At 37.2% G+C, this 24,082-nt stretch overlaps 3 protein-coding genes across 3 annotated transcripts in view; 2 read left to right on the top strand and 1 right to left on the bottom strand.

The window, feature by feature from the left end:
- LOC127959601 (protein unc-50 homolog) overlaps nt 1–24,082 on the bottom strand; it is a 922,469-nt gene that overhangs the window by 225,675 nt on the left and 672,712 nt on the right. The window lies entirely within an intron of this gene.
- On the top strand, nt 234–4,273 carry obi1 (ORC ubiquitin ligase 1). Its single transcript, XM_052558871.1, has 6 exons — nt 234–419; nt 1,104–1,239; nt 1,364–1,455; nt 1,773–1,994; nt 2,566–2,654; nt 2,789–4,273. The coding sequence occupies exons 1-6, from the start codon at nt 348–350 to the stop codon at nt 3,906–3,908; spliced, it is 1,731 nt and encodes a 576-aa protein (XP_052414831.1). The 5' UTR covers nt 234–347; the 3' UTR covers nt 3,909–4,273.
- Nucleotides 5,391–8,423, top strand: pou4f1 (POU class 4 homeobox 1). The gene is made up of 2 exons (XM_052558873.1): nt 5,391–5,909; nt 6,231–8,423. The coding sequence occupies exons 1-2, from the start codon at nt 5,787–5,789 to the stop codon at nt 7,215–7,217; spliced, it is 1,110 nt and encodes a 369-aa protein (XP_052414833.1). The 5' UTR covers nt 5,391–5,786; the 3' UTR covers nt 7,218–8,423.

Below are 24,082 nucleotides of genomic sequence, written 5' to 3'. Positions count from 1 at the left end.
TTGTTATTGCTATTGTTGTTAATGGTTACTGAAGGCATGCATTAGCATTCTTTTTTTTTAACAGAAATATAAGATTCTGTTCCGGGGTATTAATGTAGCCTATTAATTACTTTTGAATTCGCTTTGAATAAAAATAATATAAAGTCAAGATTTATTACATAAGAAATTTGAACAAATAACATTACTTCAGAAACGCATTAATAATTTCTTCAGCGTTAACCGCAGTGAGAACGCGTTTCGTTATAGTAGTTTTGTCCGCTTCGCTTGCCGTAGTCGCGTGCGCTGCTCGTTGCTTTGTTTCTGTTGGAGGGAGTTTCGGATCATGTTTCACGTGTGAGGACTAAATCATGGCGCAAAGTTTTCAAAACGTTACTCTTTCACTGACTTTACCGATATCCTGTCAGATTTGCCTCGGAAAGGTAAAAAAAAAACTTTTTAAAAAACTATAAATACACGGCAGAAGAAAAACAAACAAGGGTCGTGCAGTGTGCGCGTGAACTTCATGTTTCTTCTTTGTTGAATTATACAATTTCTATTACAGGCCTAAGTTACATTTATACATAATATAATGCAACGCCCTTTTATATGTAATTAATGAAGATAATGTGTAAATAGGTGCATATTATAGACAATAATATTTCTACAACTCAAAGCAGCGATAGTTTTTCTACAGTAGTTTTTGTTTTCCACTAAAACACAAAATAACAATAAAGACCAGCCAGCAGTCGTCTAAACGCCTTCTTCTGACTGTGCACGGTTGCATTTTATGTAGTCATTTAATTCCCTAAATATTCATGATAGAGAGTGATGATAAAAATTGATGAAATAAAATGGGCCAGTTAATGTAGGAGCTTTAAAGTTGTTTAAGACTCAATCACTTCAATCTATTTAAAACATTTGCAAACCCAGTACTTGACATGCATCACCTGATCTGAATGGTGTGAGTTTAATATGGGCAGGGAAAATTGACATGCTATGCCACACACGCACACACATATATGCACATGTCCTTTTTTGTTTCTAATGATTCTGTACGATTCAATAATATTACAACTCATTACTTTGCATTTACCTGTTGGTTTGTTCTGATCTACACCTCAAAGGTCCGTCAGCCGGTCATTTGCTGCAACAACCATGTGTTCTGCTCCAACTGCATCAAAGTGTGGCTGGAGAAGAGCAGTCAGTGTCCCACCTGTAGAGTGGCCATCACCCCAGAAAACCCCTGCAGAGAAATCATTGGTAATTTCAGCTGACCTCAGCAGTCATATATTGTTGTTTTTGAAATGCAAAGCTGTAGAACTAAGTGTTATTGTGGGATGGTGAGTGTAATGAAATGTGTTCCTTTGTGTATATGTGTTCACAGGAGCCACAACTGACTGTGAGTCCAGTGAGAGAGATTCTGTGAAGAGACGGCTCCGAAAGACTCGAGGGGAGCTGCTTTTAAGAGAATACGAGGTACTTCTAGTCAAACACAAAATGAAAATATTTGATGAACACAATTTTATGTTGATATTTACTGTGTAATTTAGAGTGGAATACCCATTTTGCCATGTTTAAATCCATTGCAAAAAATTCTGCAGACTTCCCTCCAAAAAAACATTAAAAAAATGTATAACAAAATCTGGTACATTCCATATGGGCCTCAATATAACTGGCACACTTACATGAAACTCTAAATTTGACACAGTGTGCCTATTAGAAATTGTCCTAACTATGCAATGAAAGCCAGGAAGATTCACATTCACTGATTTTATGAATCATCTGTCTTACAGGATGAAATCGAAACCCTTTTGAAACAGAACGAGGACTTGAAAAGCAAAAACCTGAGCCTTGAGATGCAACTTAAGACGGCTGTGGAACCGACCACGGTCTTGGTTCCTCAGACTGAAACCAGTACTGTCGACCCAAGTGCTCTGGAGGAATCGGCCAATAAGCTGAGAGCTACCAATGACCTCTACAGGAAGGTCAAGCAGGACCTCGAAAGGCTAAAAGAAGTATGAATGTGATTGCTTTTTTAAATATACAATAAAAACAGTTCAAAATAGTGCATAAATAAATCTAATCCCATAATTTAGCCGTTTTAAGATACTATGCATTGACTATCATTTGGTCATTTAACTGAAGCTATATGTCAGGCAGTCTCCTGTTGTTTATCATTATTCCTGTGAATAATGCACATTTTCTGTTTTCAAATATTCTGTAGTGCATTGTGGGAAAATATATGAAATGAAGTGTTTATTGTTTCTTTCATGTGAGACATTTAATGTCTCATTTGGCATTATTAAAATGTTTTAAAATTTGTTGTTTTTATAATGGATGAATAGAAACGCATACTTAATAAAATAATATAATATGAATATAATAATTGTTATTTAAATGTGCATAGAAAACCATAATAAGATTATGTGTATGTGTGTGTGTGTGTGTGTGTGTGTGTGTGTGTATATATATATCTGGATGGATTTTTACTGACCACTGGAAATATGGGAAATAGTGTTATTTGTGTTCTGTGCTTATAAATAAAAAAAGAAACTCTTCTGAAAGCAACATGTTTCTCTCCCTCAGGCTAACAAAACTTTGCGGTCCCAAATTTTTGACTTAATCCAGGAAAATATGCGCCTGAAAGCTGAAGTGGACAGCAGATCTCCTCAAAAGTAAGCGAAATGTTCATAATATAATGCTGGTGAGGTGTACGCACTTCAAAAATGGACAAGAAATCGTACAAAGTATTATTAACTCGGATGTACAAAAATGATCTTATTTGTGTTTTGTCTCAATTTCCATCAAGGTTTGGCAGGTATACAGTCGCAGCTCTTGAGGCTAAAATTCATCAGTATGAGCGGGACGTGGCACAGCTGAAAAGAGCTCTGGAGCGCAGTGATAAATACATCGAAGAGCTTGAAGCCCAGAACCAGAGGGACAACCCTAAGTCTGAAGAAGGAGTCTGTTCAAACGCTGCCTCTGGAGGGACTCCAAACGGAGGGATTGAAAGAATCGCCCTGATGCGAAGGAGCCTGAGTGAAATGGAGGAAACTTCTGTTTGCACAGACCTGGACCAAAAGTGTTCAGAGCTGCCAAACAACCATGGGCAGCTCCTGACAACATCTGATGTGGGTTTTCTAGGAGGGACCTTGACTCCACAGAATGATGGACTCAAAGACATTACGGTTCCCTCTACGCCCTCCTCGGCTCTCAGATCTCTCAGCTTGAAGAGTCCTGCTGCGGTTTGTAGTGACCGAAAGTTAGGTCTCAAACCTCTCACTTACCTGAGAAGACTCAGTTTTGATGATTGCCAGGGTTCAACCAGTTCATCATCAGTCAATCAAAGCCCAGGCTCCTTCCAGATCAACAAAGGTGCTCCTTTTGGTGAGAAAACCACTGTGAATTTGAACAAAGAGGTCTTGTGTGGAGGCTGGATGGACTGTGGACCCGATCTTCCCTGTTTGGATGAAAATAGAGAGGAGTTCAAGTGCTCTGAGGACCCTGTGGGTATCAGTGAAGCTTGTATGGATGCAGCGTACTTGGACAAGATCTCTGAGTTGGACTCTATGATGGCTGAAGGGGAGAGCTCTAGCAGTCAAGTCTCTCACCTACCGCTGGCATCATCATCATCATCATCATCATCTTCATCACAATCTCCAGACTTTGATGCCACCCAAATACCAGAACTGGATTTTTGCAGCAACCTCTTGGCTGATCCTGGAACGGCAAGAGAGCACCAAACTGCATCTTTGACTCAGGAGACCACCAATTGTGATGCAGCTACGGTTTGTGAGGAAGAGGCTTCAGTTGTGGAGTTCAGTGACAGAGCTGGAGTTATGATAGAAAATCCCACACAGCCCACCAAACGCAAGTGTCCCCCAGGATCGTCCATCTCCAGTCCATCGAAACTCTCAAAACTAAAGTAGAAGCAGAAGTATTTTCCAGCATGGTCTCTATTTTGATCTAATTCAGTGAGTTACTTCTCAGTAACTTTTTAGGAGTTCAAAGAGATTTAACAGCCTTTCTTTTCCATCAGGGTTTTTTATTATGAATTTGCCTCACTGTTCATTATTATGACAGCAGTGTGTGCTGGATGATGTTACTGTGTATGTTCTAAAAACCTTTTCAGTATCCTGAGGGGATAAGGTGTTAACATTATGCTTTTCTCTTGAAATTAAACAGATTTTTTTTCCTATGGAATTGCAATGCTTTTGTGGTTGTACAGAATGATGAGGCATCTAAATAATTCTGTATATGAACACTGGAAACAATAAATGATATTTCTGCATAAGGTTTGAAAATATTGTCATTTTTTTCTATTTTTCTAATATTTACGCATATGTTTATGTATTTGGATGTTGTCTAAATAAAACAACACTGTTGTATGCATGGTTTCATTTTCAAGTCATGATTTAGTGTTATGACAAACACTGTAATTGTCATAATTTTAATAATAATGCATGCAAAAACATGTCTTTCAGTGTTTAATGGTGAATTATTCCTGTGTCGTCACCAGGATACTTCTTCAGTATTTTAAAGAATTAATTAATGCAAGTGAATTAACACTTCATTAGCGCCAACTATAAGTGTTAGGCGATTAAAAATTCATGCCGTGATTAGAGTTTAGTGAAATATACATGATAGTTGCGTAATCAATCAAGACACTGTCACAATGACTCGCGTTGACTTGAGGGAAATTTAAATATTCAAATAAAAATTTCGCTTCGGAAATTGATATAAATACGAACAGATTATATTTTGATGTTTAGAAATGTCATATTTAGGTAATTTGTAATGAATGCTTAGCCTTTATATGAAATGTCCAAAACGATCTTCGTTATATGTTTATATTGTTTTATTCGTTTTTCTTTCCGTTTACTTAATTTAATAGAAACACGATTCACGTTGCTTAATAAATAAGCCTGATTAAATTAGCTAAATTTAAATATCCAGGCTTGCAAATTCTTCTGAAACATTCACATTCACTTTATTTTTATACATGCAAACAATTTTCAAAATAAACTTAAATTGATAACATTAAACTGGTTAAATGCAGAGCATGAATTATGAGTATGGGTCAACATACTTGGTTCTTTTCACTTAACTTTTTTATTTCCCTGTTTAACTATATTTATATATTTCCTTTAGATTTAAATTGATTTTATTGATTCATATAAGAACAATTATGCTGATTGTAAGCATTTTAATATGATTAAAACACACACACACACACACAATTATAATTAATAATTATCTTAAAATATTGCCTTGGACATATTTTTTATTTAATGTGTTTTAAAACATAAAAATCCAGCACTCATTTGCATATGGAACTTTAGCGGTTCCATTATCACAACGTTTAAAGCCACAACGTTCTAAATCGGTGGCGACAGTGCGCATGCGCGCAGAATCCACAGGTATGGAAGGAAGCTCCCCTCACCGTCGTTAGGCCGATTTACAGTTCGAGGGGGACATGAGAGGCGAAGAGGCGCGATGAGATGAGATGAGAGGAGAGGAGGAGAAGTGAGTCAATCGCGCTCGTCTCGCGAGAATAGGCAAGGCTGCCGGACGAGATGTGAGGGACTCAGGTGTAAGAGCGCTCCTCATCCACACACAGCACAGCCATACACAGAGAGAGAGAGACATACACACACACGCACAAACACACTGCGGGCATCTCCTCTGTAGCATCAGCAGCCGAGCGCTACCGCATCCGCCTGACTGCTGTGAGACGCCAGAAGAGGCGCCGCCGGACTCTCGCTTTGCTTTTCGCGCATTTGATCTGCGCCGGATCCCGCGCAAACATGATGTCCATGAACAGCAAACAGACTCATTTCGCCATGCATCACAGCTTACCTGAGCACAAGTACACAACTCTGCACTCGAGCTCGGAGGCGATCCGGAGAGCCTGCCTGCAGACTCCACAGGTAAACGAGCTCCAAAACTTCTGCGTTTCTCCTCCCGCGTTCTTCTCCTGCGCGCGCGAGGAGGAGCGCTGGAGGCGCATACACCGCCTTAATGTTTTTTTCATGTATTCCACAGCAATCATCTGCACGCCTGTGATCTTTTCTGAAGGCATGCTCACTGAAGGCTCAGGCTCCAGCCTTTTTTTGTATACATTTTTATGACTGGAAGCTCCTTAAAAGGAATATTCTCTGTGTTATGTGTGTTGACACTATTCCCCAGCTGACATCTCTTCTTTCATTCTCTTTCTCTGTCTTTCCCTCTCGTCTCTCCGACTCTAAAAGCTCCAGAGCAACATCTTCGCCAGTCTGGATGAGACGCTCCTGGCCCGCGCCGAAGCTCTGGCGGCCGTGGACATCGCGGTGTCCCAGGGTAAGAGTCACCCGTTCAAGCCCGACGCCACGTACCACACGATGAACACCGTGCCATGCTCGTCTGCCTCCACCGTGCCACTCGCCCACCACCACCACCACCATCACCACCACCACCAGAACCTGGAGCCGGCAGACCTCATGGAGCACATCGGCTCGCCGTCGCTCGCGCTCATGCCCAGCGCGCACGAGGGGTCCGGCGGAGGCGGCGGAGGAGGCGGCGGCGGCGGCGGCGGGGGCTTGATCTCCACATCGGCCCACCCTCACTCCCACATGCACGGGCTCACGCACCTGTCCCACCAGGCTGCTATGAACATGAACTCGCCGCTCACGCACCACGGCCTCTTACCGGGCCACCACGGCGGTGCGCACCAGTGCGCGCCGGGACTCGCCAACAACGGACTGCCCTCCATTAACGACTCGGACACGGACCCGAGGGAGCTGGAGGCGTTCGCTGAACGCTTCAAACAACGGCGGATCAAACTCGGGGTGACTCAGGCGGACGTGGGGGGCGCGCTGGCCAACCTGAAGATCCCAGGCGTGGGTTGCCTGAGCCAAAGTACCATTTGTCGCTTCGAGTCTCTAACTCTGTCGCACAACAACATGATTGCGCTCAAACCCATCCTCCAGGCGTGGCTGGAGGAGGCCGAGGGCGCCCAGCGCGAGAAAATGAGCAAACCCGACATTTTCAACGGCAGCGAGAAGAAGCGCAAGCGGACCTCCATAGCGGCCCCGGAGAAGCGATCTCTGGAGGCGTATTTCGCGGTGCAGCCCCGGCCGTCGTCGGAGAAAATCGCGGCTATAGCTGAGAAATTGGACCTCAAAAAGAACGTGGTGCGAGTATGGTTTTGCAACCAAAGACAAAAACAGAAGAGGTTGAAATTTTCCGCGACTCACTGATGGACTTTACTTCTAGGTGAAAACAAAACGAATAGGACTTCTGGGGACCAAGGATCATCGCTTTGGCTCAAATGCGCGTGTGCTCATGATTAGTACCGTTTTATTTACACAACTCGTGTTTCTTTTCACTGTACTGGTGAATGTGAAGTATGCAAATAACAGGTAATCCAGATGAACTACTTTTCTGCGGTTCAACTCTACTTAGATACACCCAGCTCTGCCCCCCACCTCCCCGCGACGAATGACGAAAAATAGCCATTGATGGATTACCTCATAGTTTAACTCTATCCTAATTTATTTATTTATGTATGTATTTATTTATGTTGGGCATATTTGTGTATTTATTCATTCGTACAGGGAACTGCTATATTTTTGATTATTAAATGTGTTGAAAGCAGATCCCTCTTTCACAGTCTTGCTGATGAACTAATGTGATCATTCAGTGTTTCAAAGGTCTGCTCTGATGAATACACAGTAGGAAAAGAAAATGATACACAGTCCCTTTTAAATAATAAAGGTGGCAACCACCGCTCGTATTTGTTGAAATTGCACTGAAATCTACTGTTATTTAGATTGGTTAGATATATTCAAATGCTTTTGTATATATATGGATTTACGTACAAATGACACTTGCTCACCGTGCAAAACTCAATGGCCGATTTTTTATTTTCTGTTATTTTTTTTATTTAATGGTTATTTTGGCTAATTAGAATTCTTCCTCTGCGGATATTAGTTAACTCGCATGAAAAAGACGATTACACTTACATTCTAAAGAAAGATTGTCCTAAAATATAATTTCGTTGGTTTGTATACTTTGGTTTGCAGTGCAAACATTCTATGCATTGAGAGAAAAAAAAAAAAGAAAAAAGAAAAAACAAGCACTACATAGAGTATCTACTGGTAGACCTTTGTGGATGGTGTAAGTCACTGTTTAATGCCTGTTTTCACATAAAGACACAACGTTGTTTGTCGTGTTAATTGTTCCTAAAAAAAAGTTGTAATGATTTTTATTTTGTGCACAAGTATGTTTACAAACAGCGGCCACGTGCGCGTCACGAGACGTCTCACTCTGTCATACCTGTGCACCTGTCCAACAGTCTGCTGTCTTACCATCTTATCATCCAAACTTTTCTCCATTCTGTAAGCCAAATCCAGCTGCAGGGACACACGTCCCGGCAATCTTCTAATAAACGATGGAAAATCAAAGTCGAGGCTGTCATTGAGGTTTATTGGATGAGAATCTTATTCTACTGTACAAACAGACACATTTTCCGTTCTCATACTCAGCTTTTTATTTACATTTACACATCAACGAGGAATGTAAAATGTATATATTTTATTAGAATTCAAAATTATCAGCACCCACCCACTGTTGTCAACACATTTTTTTTTTTTTAAATAGTGCTCTGCACAATTAAATCCAAAATAGCCTACATAAAGTTTTCGGTAAATACTAATAAAAATAAAAAATAAGACACGGCGAAACGATGAACCCAGAAAGTTTCATGTCATAATTAAAACGTAATATATCAATGGCGGAAAACATTAGCCCAATATTAGTCCAACCCTTGTTTGATTTGAAAGAGAAAATCGATCCAATAAAATGTATTTCTTTTTCTTTCTTTCTTTCTTTCTTTCTTTCTTTCTTTCTTTCTTTCTTTCTTTCTTTCTTTCTTTCTTTCACTTACAGTGGTTTGATTGGCTTCCTTAGCGCATATCTTTGATATACAGTCATTACTCTGGAAACATGCATTATTTATACATTTTATTTCTCTTCATTTCCATGATCTGAAATTCTCAGTCCAGGCCGTGCATTCCGTTAGACCAGAAAAAACAACTCATTTACCACGAAATTCAAGTTTTTAACTGTTAACAAGAAAACGTCTTATTTTCACCAGAATACATTGCAGACAAAATAGTAAATAAGAGACAAGACGGTCTATAATGATGATAATAATAACAATAATAACAATAAACAGTAATAATAACTAAATAATATTAGACACTTTTTTAATAAATGTTGCACTATTTCGGCCATGATTCTACTTGAGCATTAAATTTAAATACTATTACTACGGTTTATTAAATAATTCATGCTCTGTGGTTTGGAAAATTAATAAACGGAATACAACAAGACACTAATTAAAAACCTTGGTAATTGTTATCGGCGCCCTAATGGGATGTTAGTGTGTCAAACAAATGGAATTTTTGGCCATGCACGTGTCTGCTAAATGAGGTAACATGATCATTACATTAGATTTCCATCTGAACGCAATTCTGCGATTCTATATCTGCCTATAATATATACGAAATGATTCCCTCAAACAGAAGCAAATGCTATGAAAGGCTATGCTTTTTGTTTTACTCTGCCAAACTGACAATAAGCATTTAATGAAGCCTGAGACCAGGCCCTCTCCAAACAGTGTCTTTTATATACCCTCACAATAAAATGCGTCTAATTTTAAAAGTTTGTTTATTCATAAAAAACGACACTGCAAATCTTTCTCACTGTAATTTTGAAGAAAATTCAGTGGGGGAAGGGGTGGTGAGCTTTACATTTTGCTGCCTTTAAAAAAGATATGTTATATGTAGGTGATGCAATATTAATCGCGCTTTGCTGATATAAAATGCAATATTTTCAGACAGCTATCGGGGTTTTTCAGGGAAGCTCTTGATGAAAGCAGGTCGCAGCTGCAGTGCTGCTGGAGAAAGAAACATTTATTGCTACTGTTTGGCTTTTGGCAACGAAGAGAAGAACGCAGTGAGTATATGGACATTTTCTTTTGGAAAGAATGACAAGTTTGATTTGACTGGCATTAAAATTCTCCCGATCTACACATGCATTTGGATTGTTCCATAATTCGACGCTTTATTGTTGCAACAGCTTATTAAGATATAGCAGATTTTCATTTTCAGCTTTAGCTCATAAGTGCCATCGAGTGAGTTTGTGCCACCCAGCAGTTTCAATTAGTTTTCTATTTTGTAACAATTTCTACAAACGAATATTTCAAAGAAATTAGAATTTGCAAGTGTATTGCTTTAGTTATTTTTATTCGTCTTTATGCTGTTTGCCTTGGAGGTCAGTTTTGAGATCAAGTTTTCTTCTTACACTACACAATGTTTTGCTAATCTAAAAATGTGTTTATGGTAAGAACTAAATTAACTCGTTTATTAAAGTCAAATTAATTATTTATATCCACATCAACCCGACTAGAATAATTTACCTTAACGAAAATAATTCCTAATAGTTACGTCAGGTAGAAACAGCTCGCTTTTACAGATATTATAATAATTTATTCAAATATTTCGATCATTTAAATATATTTTTAACGATGTAGGAGTTTTTTAAACACAAAAGGCACAATTTCGCTGTTAATTCCTAATATATTAATTTGAAACTATATTTTGCCTGCATTTTGACACCACCGAAAAGCGCAAGCGCCATTTTTCAGCACCACGAACAGCTCCCTCGCAGATTGAAGACTAATGCATTATTGAGAGTCTATATCAAACAGCTCTAGGGTGCTGCTGTCTTTCTGCCTGCACTAAAGCCTCTAATATGTTAATGGCCGGAGGGGATGCCGCAGGTACAGATCCCAGCTGCTTCATGAGCCATATGTCAGCCGGTTTGCCTCATGGATCTATTAATCAAGAGATACTTCATCAACACAACTCAACAGCATCCCACCCTCAAAGTTCAGCAGCTACAAACAGCGACAACAAGAACACCAGCTAACCCATTTAAGGCAAAAAGAGAAACACTCTGCGGATGGACGTGAAAGAGAAAAACGGGCAATTGGGGAAAGTTAAAGATGCGAGCTGTGCTGTTTTACAGTTTTTTTTTACACGGTTAAATGCATGAATTAATAGAGCAATGATAATGTTTGATAAAACCCTTATCATTAGTATAATTTCTTACCTTTGATAAAAAATACATTAATTTGAAAGATAAACTAAAATGACCTTAATTTCTGCAGGATTCAACCCATATAGATAATACAGGTTTTAATTATATATATTTAAGCGAGCAGAATAAATCAAATCCAAACATGAAGTTACTCAAGTAAATGATGAACCTCAGATTAATCTAGAAGAGCCTCCCTATTGGCATACAATGATCTAGAATAGTTAATAGTTATAAAAAAAAAAAAAAAAAAAAAAAAAAAAAAATCATTTATTTATATGTAGCCTAACGTTTCTGTAATTCATATGATAAATGACATATAATTTTTAAGTAAAAAATAAAAAATTAAATTTAAATAAGCAAATTATCTATTATATGACTATATGATGGCATTAACCATTTATTATTATATTTTAAACATGTAATTAACCATTTGGCCACTGTAGCAACCAATGCAGGCTGTTTTATGGAAAACACGTGCACACATAGAGCAAACGCACGGCTCTGTATCGGTTATAACAATGTCCATGAAGGATGGCCCATGGAAGGAAATGTCAAACAGGGGGTTGGGAGAGCGAATCCTCCGGATCTGTGTTCATTTCCAACTTGTATTTATTCAGTGATCTTCAGCATCTCGCCAGCCACGAGAGGAGGCAGGCTGTTGACACAACGGCGTATTTCAATCACAAGGGGTTCAGAGTCAGACCAAAAAGCTATTTGTTTAATAAATCCGTCATTTAAGTTGAAAAATATTTGATAAGCAAGGCTGACCCCTCTCCAAACCCGCAGCGTTTACTGCAGCTGAGAGGAAATAGAGGTTAAAGTCTTTATGCAGATCAAAACCTGCTCGGCTCTCTGTATTTATCTGCGCATCAAATGCTGCTCTGTCACAGACAGGACGACTCCAGAAATGAACGCACCCTTCAAGAACAAACTGACAGAAATGAAAGAGCCAGCAAGGTTCCTGCCAAACTATATTCAGCTATAGCTTTAAGCACGTGAGAACTGCAGCTGATCCAACTCTGCCATTGGATTGTTAGAGTAGCTGTCAGTCTGTTTCTTTATGATGGGCTGTATAAATGTCAAGTGTTTTCTCTCATCCTGTCTCTTTAACGCTCTCATGGCCCCAGGCCCTGCACTTTTTGACCTTCTATTGAACACACTCGCCCCTCATCATTATCCTCATTTTGCCTCTGGAGTTCATCGTTTGTTCCAGCAATCCCTCTTCGCCAAAGCGTGGAGATATTTACAAACCAGCTCTGGGTGACACTGTTTACAAATGGGCCCTTCACATGGAGTTTTGAAGCCTTTTGATGGCACAAAGACAGTGTGGAGAAAACTGTAGAGATGTTATTATGCATCTCAAATAAATTTTAAAGAAAAAAAGCAAACATGCTTTCCTAGGGAAAATAAAAATAAAAAAGGCATCTCAGTGCTTTCTCAGTGAGATGCATTGAGAACAAATGGAGACTTTTGCTTCAGGCTCCTCCTTTTCAGATTTCTTTCAGAAAATGACCCAGTATTTTCATGTTTTTCCTTGCAAAATAGATATATAAGGATTAATTTGAATACATATTTCTCTTCAATGACCAAATTATCTATCTTAATTAATTTTATAGCTCTATATTTTCAAACTTGACGCTCAAACGAGTCAAATCTGAGATTTCCATTAAGCTATGAATGAACAAAATCTTTTGTATTTATAATACCCTGTCAAAATTATGTCACTACATCATAAGATCCATCTTATTTAACCTTTTTTGCCTAATTCTGCTTAACCATTGATATTGATATTATCAAGCATTACAGCTCTAGCAGAAACTTCCACAGATCTCTACATGGGAAAAATAGGCAGCTGATCATTTATCCCAATGAATGGCTTATCGATCACAGATGTCTGCACACAAAGGTAAAGATAGCCCTAATGCGATACATTATGCATGAAACATATCCCAAACAAGATCTGACATGACGGGGCCAATACTGTGTCACTATGAACTCATTGACTCGTCACATTTCAGTCTGGATAAGCGTGAACCACGATGAGTGACTGAATATATTCCTTAGCCTGAGCCTAGTGGAAGTTTGAAACTTTGTGTGCGTGTTCAAGACTTAAAGGCAGTGTGTCTAAATCGGCTGAGATTGAGCCTACGTGCGTGTGTGTGTAGATAATGAGAGAAGCGGCCTGGGCCACCCCTGTGCTCACCACCACACCATCAAATATTCATCAGTGTTGATTAAACAAGACACCGGCCGCAGATCTGGTGGCACTGCGCTAGGACGCCAAACCATATGCAGAAAGAGGAATGAAATGGGATGGACTGTCCTGCAGTCTGAGGTCAGCAGGTGGACGTGACGTCAGAATTATCGCAGTCTGACAGACGTGAGCTCAGGCATGAGGATGATGATGATGACGGTGATGAGAGAGGACAGGAAATGAGAGGAGGTCATGTGAGAACTGATGAGAGATGAAAATGTTTTGAAAGGAGAATGGAAAGGGGAGGAAATTAGGAAAAAGAACAGCCAAGAAAGAAAACAAACCTATATACTGTTTTTTTTTATTAATTAATTAAATTTTTTTTTTCCTGTGGAAAAGTTCGCTTTGACCATAAGTCAATTTAAAATTAATACATTTTCTGAACTTTCTATTTATTAAGGAATACAAAAAAGTATCATGTTTCAACTTTCTCGAGCAGAAAATCAGAATATTAGAATGATTTCTGAAGGATCATGTGATCTGGAAGACTAATGATGCTGAAAATTCAGCGCTCCATCAGAGAAATAATTAACATTTCAAAATATAATTTAAAATAAGAAAACACTTATTTTAGATTGCAATAATATTTCACAGTTTTACTGTATTTTTGATTAAATAAATGCAGCCTTGGTGAGCAAACCTATGAATGCATTTTAAGTGTATTAAAAAGAATTATATATAAAACAGTTTGCTCCTATTCTTGTTTACATGATCATTTAAAGTTATATTTGCATGTACATCATTTCACCAGCAGGTGGTGACAAGTGACTATCTTTATAAGTGAGACATTGAATCATTTACACAACCGATTCATTCAAACACACCGATTTTTATTTTTATTTTTTAAGGAATGAAGCAAGTGACTGCATTTATAAATGAGTCATTGAATCATTTACTCAAATTATTTGTTTTTAACACAGAGATTTATTCAAGCGATAAAACATGTTCTATCTTTATGAATAAATCATTGAATCATTCACTAAACCAATTCATTCAAAAACACTGATTCAGTGACTCTTTATGATTCCATCACTGAGTAATTGACTCATGCGATTCTTTTTCAAGCTTGGTAGACATAGTCATTATGAACTGTAGAAGAGAGGTATTAACAATAAATATAAACATAACATAAACCTTTTCATATACTGCCCTAGTCATAAACAGTAGATGCTATATTTGATTTGCTGTGGTGAAGAGTAAAGTTTTCAGGCATTGATGATTTAATTGCTGCCGAACTGTTTCTTTAAGAAGAACGCAGTGGAGGAGAGGATCAGGCCGAGGACAAGAGTGAACTTGACAAGACAGGAATAGTGGAATAGATGGGTGGAAAAAAAATGAATTGAAAGAAGAAGAGAGGAGAAGAGAGGTCGGTCACTCCCGAGCACATTAAATATTTCATGAGATGTGTGGTTCAGCAGAGACAGGAAAGAGCGTGGTCAGAGAGGTTAGCCCAACTCATTTACAGCACCGGAGAGAACGAGAGAGAGAGAGAGAGAGCATTAAGAGTAAGGTGTGTGTGTTTCAGTACTGTCACTCAGCACTCAATCATACATTACAACACTTGTTTGCTATTTGAGAGAGAAAACGTCTCTAAATATGACAAAGTTTGAACAGTCAGTGCGGTTTGACTGGTTATGAACGAACAATCATTGTTTAAATCACTTTAAGCAATAGTGATTTGAACAAACCTCTAACAATAATCATCAAACGCCTCTATGTAACGTTTTTTTTTGGGTGAACTAGTGACAGTTCACCCAAAAATGAAAATTCTTTCATCATTTACTTACCCTCAAGTCATCAAAGAAGAAATGTTGGTAGCCTTTGGTATCCAAAATAGGTTTGGTTCTTCTGCTTGAACACCAAAGAGGGTATTTTAAAGAATGCTGGTAAACAAACAGTTCATGGTAGCCATTGACTTCCACAGTGTGAAAAACACAGAAGTCAAACCCCAGAAAGTGCATGAACTCTACTATTAAGCCATTTTAGTGTTAAGAGTAGACTTGGGCTCTTTTGATTCGGATCAGTAAGCAACCACCTGGCAATGCCCAGGCAACCACACAGAACACCCTAGCAACCACATAGCAACTGAGAACAGCCGTCGCACAGCAATCCTCTGACAAGCATCATTCATATTTTCTGTATAAAACGTAAAAATGTTGCTTGAATTTAATGTTTATTAAATGAATCAAAGAATTTTCTGTTTTGTTTGTTGAACTCTGTGACATCATTCATGAGTCTGTGCATGAAATCACATTCTGTGCATGAATTATTAAATAATAATATTTTAAATATTTGGGTGGTTATTAAGAAGTTGTTTATGAATAATTGATCATGTCTCCAGTGTTTGTTTTGATCAGTGACAGTTTGTGTGTCAGGAGGATTATATTGGATTGACCCCTTTAAAAATGTTGCTGCAGTATACTGTACTGTATGTGTAATGTATGCATACTGAAAAATAAACTTCTCAAGGCCAAATATAATTTTTTTCTATTATTTTTTTTTTTAAAGTATATTATTCTAGAATATTTCAAAAAAAAAAATTTATCAGAAAAAAGTTTGTGTGTGGGTCATGTTGTGACTTGAAAGGACCTGAAATGACCTACACAGTGGGGACATTCAGATGATTACAATTAATATCTTAATAAAAATGCAACAACAATTATAATTACAATAGTAATAATGATCAATCAATCAAACTAAATATGGAAAAAAATATTAAATAAATACATTTTAATGTCTGAATTTGATAAAATACACAAGAATACACAAAAAAAAAATAATTTAATACGCAAATTCATTATTAATACTGAAAATGTATGATAAAATTTAAAATGAATGTATGAATATTTATAATAAAATGTATAATAATATTTAATTTTTAATAATAAAATAAATAAATATATACATTTTAAATGTTAAATTCATATTTATAACAATCTTTCATAAGCTACGAAAGAGCAAATATTCTTTTTAATGCACAAACTTTAGTCAGATAGATAGATAGATAGATAGATAGATAGATAGATAGATCAAATCACTGATTGACTGATTGATTGATTGAATAAATGATTTGTATTAAGTCTGTACAATTCAAAAGAAAACCAACAGAAGTCTATGGTTTGTGCTCCTTTAGGTAAAAATGTATGGGTATTTGTGAGGGTGAGTGTGTGATCTCATTAACATCTTGCTTTCAGACTGAAATATCATCCATTAGATCCTGTTACACATTATTGAGACACACACACTCACACACATAGGAATACACTTGAGATGCTCAGATAGGTTTTTGAGCAGTTCCTCTACAGGCCATTGTTCCAGTGCACGTTAAACACACATTAATTCTGACAAACACCTCAGACTGCATATGTGAAGGAAATCTTTGGCCAAATATAACATCACTTTTCCAGTACTCCTTTGCACAGCAGGACCAAACTGCAGCAGACACCTGCAATACCCTGAAACACACACACACACACACACACACACACACACACTGCTGCAGTTCATTCCCAGTCATTTTCGTCTTATTTTATCAGCCCGTCATCCTGACAGACCATCATTGATTAGCATGTCGGTTCTGTGTCTGGGCGAGATGGCCGTTGGTCATCGGGAGTGAGAACTGTCTCTAACCAGAGCCCACCAGGGACACCTCGAACCCCCCTGATGTCTGAGACTGACAGGTACGGCTGGAGCCCCGGTGAGCAGGATTTGCCCTCACGCTCGCGCAACAGAGGCCTAACTCTCACCTAATGCCAGTCAACTGATCAAGCTGTCAGGGTTAAGGAAGGAAATTAATGTGAGGTCAGCTTGACTCGAACAACATCATCAGTGGACCGTCTGACATGTGCTACACTCCAGAAACGATTCATTAAAGCTGAAGTGTGTAAATTCTGCAGCACTATAATGACATTAAATGGAATTGCAAAAAAGTGACTGTTTTCAAACAGGTTTCCAGAACACTCCCCTCATCTGCCATTGGCCAGGTAAACACATAGCCCCACCCCTAACTCACATTAGTTTAGACAATGTTCAAAATGTTGTAAATAAAGTTTACTGGAGAAGGATTTCAGATTAAGATATAATTCAATGTTACTTGTAACGTCTTTGTGAGTATTTATGAAATGTACAAGCAATTTCTTGTGAAAGCAGTTTCAAAGTAAATTGTACACATTTTGTTTTTAAATACATGCGCTTACATTAGAAGTCCAAAGTACAATTTGTTTTTAAGGCGTATAGTAGGTTATGCAAACCATTCCATCATGAAAATGAACTTTTTTAATGAAAATGTACTTATTTTTAATTTATCTTTTTTTTTTTTTTTTGGCAGATCGATTTCCATTTGTATATACACAATTTTATTACAAGTACCATGTTTAAAACTATGATTAGTGTAGCAAAGCATGGTTAATTTGTGGTTACAGTACAGTGTTTAACTACATTAATCATTTTTTTTAATTAGTTTGTAGTAAACCATACTTAATTTTCGTAAGGGTTGTCATCATCAGCATAGTACACATGTATTGCTAGACTGTTTAACTGCTTATACTCCGTACGTTCAGGTCGCACATGCGCCTCAGATTTTTACAGAATAGTTAGTTTGTCCACAAGGTGGCAACATCAGCCTGAACTGCTGTTTCACAGTTGAAATTTAAAAAAATGAGTCGAAACAAAGACAGACTACAGAAAACGCCAACAATACATACCCATGAACAGGTTAACAGATGGATGCAACTCTGCTGTAAATGAGTACAAACACATATTTATCACTCATAACTTCTGGAGAGAAATAGCACAGACACTGGATAAGTGTGCAACTTTCTAGTGTGCATGTGTCAGGCATATGTTCGCACAGGCTATGTCTGCGTCTTAAATTGCATACTCTCTGAGTAGTTACTTATTTTTAATAAAGTAAGTCATGACTGTTAAGAAAGTTCTATATAGTATGAATTTGTGTAGTATGAATATAATTCAGACAAAATTGTCATGCTTTGCTTCACTGCCATTCACAAATCCTCTCGCATTCAATTTTTTGTCTACTATCTAGTAAGAAAGTGTGCAATTTTGAATGAAGCCTATGTGTTTGACAGTACAGATACACTCAGCGTTCTCATCAAAAGAGAAGTCTTCTTTGGACTCTTTTTTGGGAAAGAGCCCTAGAGGGTTTAAAAAGCAGAAAAGTGAAGCTCAAATTTTCGTTCACTTGAAATCTTCGGTAGCAATATTTGTTCTTTGAATTGTAATTTTTTATTTTTGTGTGTTTAAAGTTAATTGTCTTTTAGATGTTCTGCTACTTTTCTAGGTGGATGATCTTCTGTTTTTGCATAATGATGTAGATATTATTCAAGCACAATAATTTGTCTCTGGTTGTACTGACACCTAGTGGTGTGGATGAAGCATCACACAAAATCAAAATCTTTTCAGTTAGCCATAATTAAAGTCATGATGATTATGATTAAGCCACAAAGTTTAAAGTATTTGGCTGGTCACAGATTTTAATACTACTATGACTTGGGTCTTTTTTTAATGAGGGAAAACAATTGAGTGTGCTTAATTGAATTTAAAGTTACAGTTCATGCAAACATAACTTTTGTCATAATTTTCTTATGTCGTTCTAACCACTATGACTGTCATATGATATTTTGAGTAGTATTTTGAATAAATAAAATGGATGTACTATACTGTTAACCCAGAAATACTTTTTTTTTTTTTTTGATAATTTGGGTTAAAAAAAGATTACCATATGTGTGCTGTTTGAAGACTCAATGACTTCAGCTCACTATATTCTCTCTCTCTCTGGTGTCTGTCCATTATTCATTGCTCAAACAGGGGAAACCACTATTGATGTATGTCTGGATTGCCCTGATTGACTGTGGTGCTCTGTCGTCTGTCTAAATTTACACAGCTCCCCCATATCACTGCCCCTGACACCCCCATCCATGCACCTCCTCTAGGGGACAAAATCCACACCATCTCACGTCAAAACCGGTCCCATCCACCATTGTCCAATTTTAACCCACTTATTGACCATTAAATGACTATACAGAGAGCAAGAGAGAGAGAGACATACAGAGACAGAGAGGTGAAGAATGTCACTGAATTATTTAGAGTGAAAACACAGAGAGGAAATCAATGGGAGCAAAATCTGATATTAACTGCAAATTAAACAAAGACAGAATAAGAGGGTCCCTGTGATGATTGCAGGGATGGATCTAGGTGTCTCTCTGTGTGTGAAAACCCTCACCAGCAAATAAACTGCATTAAATCTCTCAAATACTGCTCATTGAAAAACAACATGGTAGCAGAGTCTAAATTCTGAGCTGAATAATGCAGAAAATTATAACAGCACAACTTTTTTTTATTGATAAAGAGAGAATGATTTCTGAAGGATCATGTGACTAATCCTGATGAAGCAGAAAATTCAGCTTTGCATCAAAATTAAAATTAAATTTTTTAAATATATTGACATAGAAAAGTGTTATTTTAAAATTTAATAATAAGTCATAATATTACTGTTTTTAATGTATTTTTGCCCAACCTAGGTAAGCATAAAAAACACAACTTTTAAAAAATGTACTTTATTAGAATATTATTGTTAAGTGAATATTTCTAGTATTATTTTCTTGTTCCCAGTGCTCTCTAAAAGCAATAAGCAGCATGCTACAGTGATTTTACCATGATAAAGAAAGTTTTAGGACAGTAATATTAAAATCACTGTAATTAACATAATCAGCATCCAGGACCAAAAGCATCCAGAAGTAATAAATAATTGAGCATGGTACAGTTTGAGTCCTCAGATACTGGGGTGTAATTGACCAATAACATCTGTGAAGTGATGGTCAATTAACCAGTCAAACAGAATGACTCAGCATAAAATGGAAACTTTATTACCTCTTGATTACTATAAATGCACACTCTCTCTCCCTTTCTGTACTCTCAGTTTATCATCAGGTAATTAGTATTTCATTAACTCCAGCCAGAGATGAGCCTTGATCATTTCATTTTCCCTCCATGAGTTCTTAATATGGCGTTACCTTTATAATTAATATGATTTATGCTCGACCAGTGTAATTTCCTTTCAGTGCCTCTCTTTCTTTTTTTATTATATATGTTTTTTTTTTTTTTTTTTTTGCGTTGTGTCACCTGGTTGAATAATTCTTACACTAGGCCTGTATCAGTCATATGTGGAGCACATGACCACTCACTGTTTTCAGGTTTGAAAGAAATGCCAATAAAACTAGGATTTAAAATTTTACTGAAAGAGGCTGCACTTATTTTATCACATATACAGTAAAAACAGCAATATTGCAAAGTCTTTTAACAATTTTAAATAACCTATTTTCCTATTAAAATATATTTTAAAATGTTATTTATTCCTGTGATCGAAGCTGAATTTTCAACATCATTCCTCCAGTCTTTAGCGTCACATGATCCGACAGAAATCATTTTAATATGCTGATTTACTGCTCAAGAAACATTTCTTCTAATTATGATGAAAAGAGTTGTGTTGCGACATAATTCTGTGGAAACTGTAATGCATTTTTTTTTTCAGGATTATTTGATGAATATAAATAAGCATTAAATAGCATTTATTTGAGCTAGAAATATTTGGTTTTTATTTTTTTTAACATTATAAATGCCTTTACTGTCACGTTTGATCAGTTTACTGCATATTTGCTCAATACTCATTTATTTACCATGAATAATAATAATAAATTGTTGGTTTTCTCCAAACTAATAATGTCTTTATTCATAATGAACATTTGTTTTGTCTTGTCATAATGCATTTTAGAGTTGCTAAGCTAAATATACAATAATAAGCATAAAAATACATAATATTTATATAAAATTGTTGATTTTTTTTTCTATACTTTTCATGTTAAATGACAATTTTATAGACTCTGTCTTCCATCTTGGATAAGTTTCTGATGCATTCTGGGATTGCCTTCTACATGAAATATACATGCAATGCTTCTTTAGATTTTATCCAAAACAAGAAATCTAATATGCTGCCTTAAAATGTTATCTAGTTTGTTATGAACACATGTAAAGTTTTTCTTATCATCCTTATACTTAATATTTCATGCAAGAATACTTTTTTGTGATTTGGAATCCTATAATATTTTCATAGAGAAAGGAGATTCGACTCCCCTGATGCCGATAATCCATTTCTCTCCTGTTAGAAACCAAATATCCCATGCATTTGTGAGGAACGGCAGATCATCAACATTTCCAGTCGATATAATCAAACATTTTTCCTCAGTGATTTTCAGTTCACTACGGTTGAAGTAAAGATATGTCCATATTACAGCCGTCCTGCTGAATTCATTTGGCACGGAGCACATCCATATTTTCTGAAAGGTTGGATCAATCCGTTGTGCTCGGCGGTGCTCTGGAGAGGAGCGCAGTCAGGCTGGCTGCCCTGCTGAAGAATCCAATACAGAGCACAGATCAAGCACAAATGCTTCTCCACAACTACAAAGTCATATGGAGCCCTGCGGGAGGCGAGAACTGTGTACATAAATGACTTTTATCATTAATAACGGCCCATTGATTATTGTTGTGCTGTTTAAAGGTGAGCAGCTCTAGCTTAGAGAACAGCAGGGGATCCGATGCACACGTGCACACACGCTTACACACACAGAAACAGGCATGTTTCTTTTCTAAGGTGCGATCTACATTTTGGAAAGTGCACGGATTCCCTTGGGAAAGTGTATAATTTTCAGTCAATGCTGACCCTGAACTTTCATTGTGCCAAAGGAAGGCAAAACGATCCGAGAGCGCCTCTTTCATGGGTGAGAGAGAGGGAGACAGGAAGAGAAATGTCAGACCGTAGGAAACCTCCAGCTCGCTTAGAACTTCTGCAACAAACAGTGAGATGTAAAGCACCCCTAATTTAAATGACAACAAAACGGCCTGAAAGCACGGCGAGCGTCTTCTCTTTTAGGAGAACGTGTGATGTGCAACTGGTGGGTTTGCGCAGGAAAACAAGCTTTCATGTTCTGCCTCTCTCTTTCTGGCTTGCTTTTTCCAACAAACACACGCTTTCCCTCCAGCAAACACTTCTCTTAGGCAGCTAAAATGTTTTATCTTTTATCATAAAAAGTCTTTGTCAGCACAAAGTGTGCAGCAAGCTGGCATAATCACTCTCGTTTTGCCATCCGGACAACAGGAACATCAGCACATCTCCAGTGTGAGAGCCAACAAACCATCTGACAGTATTCGGCCTCATTTCAGCTCAAAAACTCCCAGCCTTCTTATCCACTATCACTCCTGCTTTATCACCACTTTGCCTGAAAGGGCCAAATAAACGGCTGTGCGTTCATAAAGAAAAACGATTAAATGCAGTTACTGCAGAACACAGGAAAACAAGACTAATACATTTATTTAAACTTTACTTACTGCACACATAAGCTTAAAAACACTTGGTTGAGGTACAGTAAGTGCACATCTAAAGCATTGACCATCAATATATCAACTTTATATGTGTGTGACGTGTGTCTTTCCACAGGCAAATCAGCACATACTCACTTTCTATGCTGCCATAGTTGTGATTTATGCAATTCACTTTGTTGATAATAAACTCTATTTATTTAAAATTGTTGATTTATGCAGTTCAGATTGTTTATACTATACAACATCAGTTTCCATTTTTCTTTGTCAGATTATTATTATTATTCTTTTTTTTAATCTAATTTTTTTTTTATTTAATTCCTACTTTATGTGCATCTCCTTTCCATTATTATATTGTATTTTAAATGAGTCGCTATTATATTGTCTTCTTTTGTTCACTTTCTTTCAGCACTGGTCAAATGACTTTATATTTACCATATTGTTGAAAAATTGCCATGGTATTTAGACGCAACTCAAAGGATATCATAGTATGACTATGGTGTATGCCAAAGAAAAACAGTATTAATATGTCCAAAAAAACATGGTAAAACCATCATACTGTTTTCTAAATGTAGCTTTACTTGTAAAAGGGTGAACAAAGAGAGAATGTGAAAAAGCAGAGGGACAGTGAAGTAACGGGTGACATTGAAACACAAAGAGGAAAAGCACAAAAGAAAACAAACAAAAAATGAAGCCAGAGAGAGTCTGAGAGAAAGGAGGGAGGGAAAGGAGAAAAAAAAAAAAAAAACGGCCCCTCTGCACAAAACTACAGCGGTGGAAAACAAGCACAGCAGACTCATATAGATAATGGTAGATGGCACATTAAAGCCAGCTAAATGAGCAGGAGCAGCCAGAGCACGACTGCAGACAGCAACCCCATTTAAAAAACACCATCCACTGCCCGCCTGCATAAATTATTGACGATAATTATCACAGGGTGGGTTACTGTGTGCGATAACAATCCATTCTGAACCAGAGGAAAGAACAAGGCTTTGAACTCAAATGTCACACAGTGTTTCTGACACTCTGTGTTGAATTTGTGGACTTTCTTTGTAGAATTTGAACCAGGGGACCCATTTTAAACCCCTCCTCCTTAATAATTGCTCCATGCACATACACATACATATTTGTATGCATTTATCTATCAGTCGGAGATAGCTGGGTGGATGCAAAGTTGACACATTTTAGCTAAATATTAGCTTAACTGTATGTGCAAATGTAATATATATATATATATATTAACGTTCTCAAACGATTAATAATGATTAATCACATCCAAGATATCAGTTTTTTAATGTATGTGTATGTACTGTG

The sequence above is a fragment of the Carassius gibelio genome, chromosome B6 (assembly GCF_023724105.1).
Source record: "Carassius gibelio isolate Cgi1373 ecotype wild population from Czech Republic chromosome B6, carGib1.2-hapl.c, whole genome shotgun sequence".
Taxonomy (NCBI): domain Eukaryota; kingdom Metazoa; phylum Chordata; class Actinopteri; order Cypriniformes; family Cyprinidae; genus Carassius; species Carassius gibelio.
This window is presented reverse-complemented; position numbering and strand designations above follow the sequence as displayed.

Bases quoted from the DNA above. Each gene is read 5' to 3' on its own strand.
- obi1 (XM_052558871.1), top strand. From the start codon at position 348: ATGGCGCAAAGTTTTCAAAACGTTACTCTTTCACTGACTTTACCGATA. The intron at 420-1,103 runs GTAAAAAAAAAA...TACACCTCAAAG, and splicing joins GTCAGATTTGCCTCGGAAAG to GTCCGTCAGCCGGTCATTTG. The intron at 1,240-1,363 runs GTAATTTCAGCT...ATGTGTTCACAG, and splicing joins CCCCTGCAGAGAAATCATTG to GAGCCACAACTGACTGTGAG.
- pou4f1 (XM_052558873.1), top strand. From the start codon at position 5,787: ATGATGTCCATGAACAGCAAACAGACTCATTTCGCCATGCATCACAGC. The intron at 5,910-6,230 runs GTAAACGAGCTC...CGACTCTAAAAG, and splicing joins CCTGCCTGCAGACTCCACAG to CTCCAGAGCAACATCTTCGC.